The following is an 8,052-nucleotide window of genomic DNA, read 5'->3' as shown; positions in this document are numbered from 1 at the left end:
CATCAAGCTCTCATTTATATTCGTGGAAACACAGAGTCTTTTTTCTGCTTTCTCCTCCCCGTTTGGTCGCTCCTTGGCACTCCGAAGGATGGGTTTTCTACGATTTCTTCCCCCAAAATCGAGTAATGTTCTTCGGTCAGTGGCGGATGTGCCAAATGCTTTCCAAATTCCAACTAGAAAGGCCCCACTGGCTGAGTAATGAGCTATGTCTTGTTCAAGTGCGCAAGAAATGAGAATAGCAAGTCTGTTTGGGATCCCTCTCCAACGGGAGGAAAGTGGTTTAGACCATTGGATTGGCAACCTGTTCCAATTGGACAGTGCAATGGGCATTGGCGTTGAGGCTGAAATGTAAATCTCTCCCCTCTCTTTATTTTGAATGTGAGGGATGGGATGGTTATGGTAAACGCATCTATCTTCAGCTTTCAAACCGGGATTGAACGTAGAAATGATGAATGTTCGTTTCCAAAATTCTTAGAGTGGCTCGAGCAAGATAAATTGTCCCTATCTATGTGTAGTGCTGAATGTAGCCACTGTGCGTTGTGCAGTTGGAGGCCTCGAGTGAATAGAGAAATCTTTGAGGCAAAACAGGGGCTCGGTCGTAGGTGTGTGTGTGTGTGTGTGTATGTGCATCTGGCTGGCTACATCGATGGATGGCAATGAAGTATTATCTAGTTAAATGCTCATAAGAGCCTCGGCCGATAGAGCCATTTTCACCAAGGTGAAGATGATTGACAGTTTGATGGCGAAGATAATAGAAGGTCTCATGAATAATATCCGAGGGCTTACTTACCATAATCAATATGAAAACAACATCAATCTCACAGACCTCCATTTTGGGCATTTCCATATTATTCTTTCCCAATGCACTGGCGCTAATTTCCATCATCTTTGAATCCTATACAGCAACATTAATACAAGGCTTGGTGAAATGACCCTTGACCCTTGTATATCCATAAGAGGTGTGGAGTACAAGAGTCTCTCAAGATGAAAGCTAGAACAAGAGGATAATAAAAACAGTAACAGGTACTACTAGACAGTTTGTCGGGAGATAGCGCGACGAGAACAAGAGATGACATGGCCGTTATGGTTAGTACGCCCAACTGAGCTCTTAGACACATTCTCCATTGAAGTCTTCTTTCATTAACCTCACTGGACTGGTTACTTAGTTGGTCGGTCGGTTGGTGGGTTGTTTGGTTGATTGCTTGGTTTGTGGGTTGCATGCACTATGTATGTGTGAGTGCGTCAAACGGTGATGGCGTAGACGACCATATGTCGTCATGTAGGGTGACATGTCGTGAAGCCCGTATGTCATCCAATGCGTTCCTCGCATATCTGACTAATTTCTTCTTCACCGTCATCCTCGCCTTCTATCAATACATTCAATTCACGTAGTGCTGCTACACCTGTTTGGCCTTAATGGCTTTGTCAACAAACATATTAATGTGCTCTACCGTAAAGACGTTGGGGACAGAGGGACAGGCTCATTCATGGCAAGGTAAATATAGATGTAAAAACATGTCTTCGCCAGTTCTCGGTTGATGGTTTGCTATATTCACAGATTTCAAATCAATTCAACTGAGTACATTTCCAAGCAAAGGGAAGGTGATTGCATGCATTTTCCACCAGTGTCGATATATTGGATGTGGTTTAAAAAGAACCAGGTTCGGACACATCCATATGTTAAAGTTTAGTGATTGGAATCTTGGAATCAATTATCCTTTTATCATTAACGTTCATCTCGCCTCGTTTACGCGTCAATCTTTCTGAACAGAATCTCCAGACATGGTTGTGACAAGGAGCTTTATTGAATCACCAACTAGTGTGCAATTTGCTCTCGAACACGACATACGACAAACTCATTTGGTTCGGTTCCTTCCATTTGTATTTACAAGGCCTTCGATGCCCATAATGATTTCTCCTCCTCCTCCTTCTCTTCGTGCCATCATTTTTCTTTCATCCCCTCTATCAGTCAAGCCTTCGAGGCCCTTTGGGCTTGAACCACTGACAAGTAGCTATCAGGACTGGAATCGCACACTGCTGTGATGTATATCGTGCTCTGCTGAATGTTTGTGGGTTCGCACATCCTTGGACAACGTGGCACATTTCCTTACGTCCATTATTGGGCCACATCGCACAAAGGAAAGATTCTCAATCACAAGAAGAACGAACGTGTTGCCAAATGCGGAACCAGGACAGATCAGCACGGCCTATTTGTCTCTCCTTTCTATTTTTCTGGAAGTGACAAACACTGAAAGAATCTTAACTATAAATAATGACTAACTTACTAAAGTAAGCATATTAAAGGGACGATTTCGTATGCCGATCACGGTTTGGGGCCTAATAAGGTCTTGACATACACATGATTATGCAAGTACTGCTGGATTTAAATACACTCTTTTACACGCAGTGATTCACTAAGTGGTGAATGAAGATTACCTCGTTTCCTCATTGCCCTCTTGTTCCACATGTGAGTGAGTGTGTGTGTGTGTGCGTGTGTGTGTGTACGTATATGTCTGTTTGCCCTGCGGATTTGGTCTCGAAATGGTTTGGGTGCTTGATAGTAAAACGAACGACGGAACTGTTGCATGCCATTAGTACAGCCATAAAATTCAAGAAATAAAGGGAGACCAACCACTACATCTGGTGTACGTCCCATTTAGACCTGAAGTAGTTGCCAACGCATGCTTCCAAGCATTCATGTCCTCCGCTCGCTTTCCAATTTGCATGTTCATCTGGGGAGTCATGCCTTCAATCGTTTTTCTCTGCCAGATGAAACCTTCTCGACCTATTTTGGCAGTTTCTTGGATGTTCGCTTGGAACAACCTGAAACCATAATGGCGGGGGGTTTGGTCGGCAGTTACTTGCGAAGCCATGGCTCCATAAAAATGAAGGATGTGGGACGGGAGATAGGTATTGGAGCACCAGCTGCATCAAGGTGATAAAATCTCGTCTCCGGCTTTTTTATTATTATAGGAGTATAGTGTGCAGGTCACCTTCCGGGAACAATGGAACGATGAGAGGCTACGGTACTATGACGAAACCAAAGGTATGATGACCCTCCTTGACACTATGTACGTACACTTAAGTGAGAACCTTTTTCATTGTTCCTTCGCTTCCATTCTGTAGGCCGATTAAAGTATCTCACTTTGACGGACCCAACCAAAGTGTGGATGCCCGACACATTCTTCAGGAACGAAAAAGAAGCCCGAAAACACGAGATCATAGTCCCAAATGTGTACGTGAGAATTTTCCCTAATGGAGAAATTCTCTACAGCATAAGGTGAGTTCCAATGCAGATCTCACAAGGATCAGCCCTTCCTTCATCCGTGAGTGCCGTATGAATTTGAGCAATGCCCTAGACTAGTAAATAAAGTCCCACTGTCCAAGATATAGAGTACCACTTTTCTGGTTCAATGAGTCTGGTATTGAAAGTTGCTCTTGTATTACTTAATCCCTTGGGTACTCTTCTATTACTAGGATATCCCTCACGTTGGCCTGCCCCATGGACCTTCGACTCTATCCATTGGACAAACAAGTGTGCGTGCTCCAGATTGCTAGTTGTAAGTACTAAACGACGACGTTTCCAGCTCAATGATCATGTTCATTTTGTCTGGCCCAGCTAGGCCGAACTCCAGTGAAAAAAACCGCGGTTATGGAACACACACCCCAGTGAATTTCTAGTGTCTGGGTTTCTTGTGCCTTCATAGCTATGGAACTATGTGCTGAACCCCTTTGACTGCCAGCACCCGCACATATAGTGAGATGGGCGACTTCTACTTTAGTTGAGACACAGCCAACTGTTGCGGGACGTTTAAGTCGGAAAAACTGTCAAAGAAGGCTCCTGCACTTAAATTAACGGCGGAGACTTGAAATTACGCCCCATTAGACAATAGAAATAAGTACTTCTCTTGGTTTTGGGAAAAGGAAAAGAATCCTTTGCAATCCTCTTAATAGATGCGTGACTATGTTCCTGATGGTTTTGGGAAAAGGAAAAGAATCCTTTGCAATCCTCTTAATAGATGCGTGACTATGTTCCTGAGCATTTAATAGCCCCTTTATTGGTCTTTTCTTTTTCGCTTGAAGTGCCAAGGGGTGTGAGTAGGAACGGAGACGACCGCCGTTGGAGAATTTCCGTGCCATTTCTGGAAATGGAAAGAAGAACTTGAAACACGATCGTGTTCTTGGTGCTCATGCACGCCACCAAGAGTGTTTGGGTGCCAAGAGTTGTCTCCCCAAACGAACTTATCGCATTGACCCTTTTTGTCCTTTACTCCCCATTGTCGTAAAATATGCACAATGGACGACGGCCTGAGTAGATTTCTGCTCAAACTCGAGTGGAGGCTTTTACATACATTATGCCACGTCGTTCGATGTCACCTTCGAACTCAAGACTTGGGGCCTTTCTATGTCTGAACATCTCATGCAACTAATTCTAGGAGATATGCTCTAGCGGTTCTTTCTCCGGATCGTTGCATTTTGAGCTTGAGCAACACATGAGTAACTTTATCTTTTAACCCAGGTTAAACATCTACCCGTACGAACAAATACGGTGCCTAAAAACCCATGTGAGCATACATTGCGTAATATACGTAATTTCCTTTCATTCCCATGGTCACCTTGGACATTGAATGAGGCTCTCGCACCTTTGATACATGTACATAAGGACATTGATTTACCAAAAAGATTAAGGCTTGCAAAGACCCATGAATACTGTCGTAACTGGTTATTCAATTTGGTGGGGGCTAGGGTCGGAAGATTGAGCCTCATCGAGCCAGTGAAGACAGAGCTCCATCACACTGTATACGCGTAATGCCAATGGGCAGGCTCCTATGTATAAGAGTCAGATTGGTTCTCCGTCTAAGGGTGAGGTTAGTGGCTACAATTTTCCGTGAGAAATAGAAGGGAATCGAAGCAGGGACCTCTCACGTGTTAGAAAATTGCGCTAACCGCTACGGCACGTCTCCCCCTTCATTCGCTATTCTGCGGGTTTGCTCTCCATACAGTCCTCATGCCAGCTTGTCCAAAAAGTACAAGTATATAGGTAGACATGACTGATGGGCAGTGACTGGCCAGTAGAAAAGTACATGCATACGCCATGCCATGTCTGTTTACCCTGTATTGACCAAATCTGTTCCTGGCAGATGGATGGGCCAAGGATGATCTCATTTACCAGTGGAAAGAGAAAGATCCGGTTCAAGTGGTCCATGGTCTTCATTTGCCAAGGTTTACGTTGGAGCAATACAAAAGTGCCTATTGTGATGTTATCACCAATACAGGTAAGAAAGTCTCTCAAAGTTGAGCTGGCTAAAAACCAAAGTCTCATCCAATCCACTGACTGTTGACAATATCCACTTCCCTTTTGGTTCTTTTCTTTTTTAAACTCAGTCTTGACCTTATTTTCTGCTCTCCTAGGGGAATACAGTTGCCTCAAGGTCGAACTAATCTTCAAGAGAGAGTTCTCCTACTACCTTATCACCATCTATGTCCCTTGCTGTATGTTGGTTATTGTGTCCTGGGTGAGCTTCTGGTTGGACCAAAACGCTATTCCTGCCCGGGTTTCGTTGGGCGTGACCACTCTCTTGACGATGTCGACGCAGACGTCAGGAATCAATGCTCAACTACCACCTGTATCCTACACTAAGGCCATTGATGTGTGGACAGGAGTAAGTAACGCTTTCGACTACCATTAGGTGCACAGCAAAAAAAAAAAGAGCACGCTTGCCATGATTGCTTTTAATGGAAGCGAGTTCAAATATGCTGACTAGAAACACGAATCCCAATTTCCGATGTTTCTAATGAATACTCAGCGGCTTTGATAGCGTTCTGTCTTTTTTTGAATTTCTTTGACAGGTTTGCCAATGTTTCGTGTTTTGCGCACTCTTGGAATTTGCCCTCGTCAACTATGCATCCCGATCTGACATGCAACGTGATAGAGCCCGTGAGCGCATGGAGCGAGCTCGACGACAATGGGAGCTGGAACACGCAGATATGGAACAAACGCAGCAATCAGGGTCCAATGGGCCCACAAACTCCTTGGGACCGCCTGGGTCGTTTGCTCGCACTTCAATAGGCGGCGCGACAACTTTGAGTGGGGCTAATTCCCACCAAACCATGAATCATATCGGCTCAGCGGCGGATCAAGATGGCATCCCAGGGTTTCCCTTGGTAAATTATTTTCAATCGTGTTTTGAGCCAATCGTAATCATCTGAATCGAACTCGATTTTACTTTCCTTTCCTTTTGTAGAAGAAGAGGGGAGGCCACAATTTTGCCAATGCCTTACGGGAGATGAATGGAGCTGAACCGTATCGCGGGACAACAACATATCCTCATCCCCATCACAGCAATGATGACCTGACATTTCCCAGCATGAACACCACCGGTTTCAACACCAGCCAGCCTTCTTCTTTGGCTTATATGCTTCCACCGGAAATGGGTCGGCCTTGTGAGGTTCACATGAACCCGTTTCCCCCTGGAAGTGGACCAGGGCACGGAGGAGGTTTTGCCGCTGGCATGACCGGCACTGGAAACCTCATCGGCCATACCTGTACCTACTTGTTGTGCTGTGGAACCCGTGGCTTGCTTTCCAAATTCCCCTCCAGGGCCAAGAGAATTGATGTCATATCCAGGTTCATCTTTCCGTTGATATTTGCCATCTTCAATCTCGCGTACTGGCTCTACTATCTGTTTGCTAAGAGCAAAAGTCCTCAATTTGAAGACACTCCTTGAGGAAAAGCCTGGTGGGAAACGTGAGTCTTGCAGCTCTCCATAGGTAGTGAACGAAGGAACAGCAGAACCACTTAGGCACACTATCACTACCTTTCGGGCGGGAACCGTCGAGTTGCTTGCTTGCGAAAAGAGAGAGAGAATTCCCGCTTTCATCGATGTTGCTCCTTCTTCATTCAGCTCGTTGGCCCAGGAGGCAACCACGTTCCAAGAGATCCCTTTAGCATGGCTGTCATCAAAACGGATTGCCAACCTCGGCCGCCCAAGCTGCTGGGTGTTAAAGTGAGTGAGTGAGTAACTAAGTGAGGGAGGAAGGGCAGGGCGAGGGGGAGAAAAAAAAGTGGTGTGATATAGCGAATCGGCTTCTCCATTTGCGCTTAACCCTGGAGCCAATTTATGTACTTTGGTGGATCGATTCAGGCTGACTCAAGAAAAGGCTGGCCCCAGCTAAGACAACGTCTCGAATGGATGAACCAGGCTACCAACGATACCAACACAAACCAAGAACCACTTGGCGGAGAAATAAGAGATGGAACTGAGAAGATTTAGGGTCGTTTCAAAGGAAAATGAAATGGTGTCCTTGTCGACCCCCAAGAAACTCAATTCAAGGCGTTTGTCTTCGTCGTCGTCTCCTTCGACTTCCTTTAAAGAAATTCCTCACCAATGTGATGACCAAATATTGTGCGGCCAAATTGGCTGAAAAAGTGCTCCTTCATTTAACTTGACCTCGATGTTTGCATGAGTCCGAAGGTCAATTCCATTCATGCTTCAACACAAGATTATTAACTTCCACGACCTTCGTCTTCGAAATAATTCACCCAAATTTGAGCTTATTCTCAAGTGTGCTTGATTATCGCCATGGTCTACCCCCTCCACTCACTCCTTCCACTTTTGGCAGCATTTTTCCCCTTTGATATTCATCTCTTGAAATTGGCTATTTTTGTGACTGACTTTGCCAAGTTTTGCAGAGCTCCCCTGTTTCTTCGCCGAGACCTTTTTACAATCAGCCAAGAGATCCATCTTCCAAATTAGTTGAACTCCCTCCAGTGAAACCAAGGGAATTATGTTCGTCGTGCTTGTTCTTGCCTCCATAAAAGTTGTTTTTGCGAAATGATACTATTTTCAAAGGACCTCTTTTCTAATCCCAAGCAAGGTTTAGTCACATCAGGATGAGACCCAGCTTCAAGACAGTCAGAAAGTCAGATGGAAAGGAGAAAGAGAAGAAGAGAAAGAGCGAGAAGGAGCCATTTTCTCGCACTCTCGAACATCTACAGTAGATGATGAGTCCGTAAGAGAAGTAACAGACAGCAGTGAGTACGTAGGAGTC

The 8,052-nt window shown here is 45.0% G+C and overlaps 1 protein-coding gene across 2 annotated transcripts in view; it reads left to right on the top strand.

Annotated features, from left to right (window-relative positions):
- Nucleotides 1-7,839, top strand: part of LOC131883063 (glutamate-gated chloride channel-like) — a 36,517-nt gene extending 28,678 nt beyond the window's left edge. For both annotated transcript variants that reach the window (XM_059230396.1, XM_059230406.1), the window contains 7 exons: nt 2,974-3,046; nt 3,127-3,280; nt 3,478-3,560; nt 5,142-5,276; nt 5,413-5,663; nt 5,851-6,165; nt 6,246-7,839. In XM_059230396.1, coding sequence (XP_059086379.1) covers nt 2,974-3,046; nt 3,127-3,280; nt 3,478-3,560; nt 5,142-5,276; nt 5,413-5,663; nt 5,851-6,165; nt 6,246-6,728 — 1,494 coding nt within the window. In that variant the 3' untranslated portion in view covers nt 6,729-7,839. The remainder of the gene's footprint in view (nt 1-2,973; nt 3,047-3,126; nt 3,281-3,477; nt 3,561-5,141; nt 5,277-5,412; nt 5,664-5,850; nt 6,166-6,245) is intronic.
- The last annotated feature ends 213 nt before the right edge of the window (nt 7,840-8,052 follow it).

This window comes from Tigriopus californicus, chromosome 1, assembly GCF_007210705.1.
Source record: "Tigriopus californicus strain San Diego chromosome 1, Tcal_SD_v2.1, whole genome shotgun sequence".
NCBI classification, from domain to species: Eukaryota; Metazoa; Arthropoda; class Copepoda; order Harpacticoida; family Harpacticidae; genus Tigriopus; species Tigriopus californicus.
The sequence above is the reverse complement of the archived record's forward strand: the minus strand, read 5'-3'. Positions and strand labels throughout refer to the sequence as shown.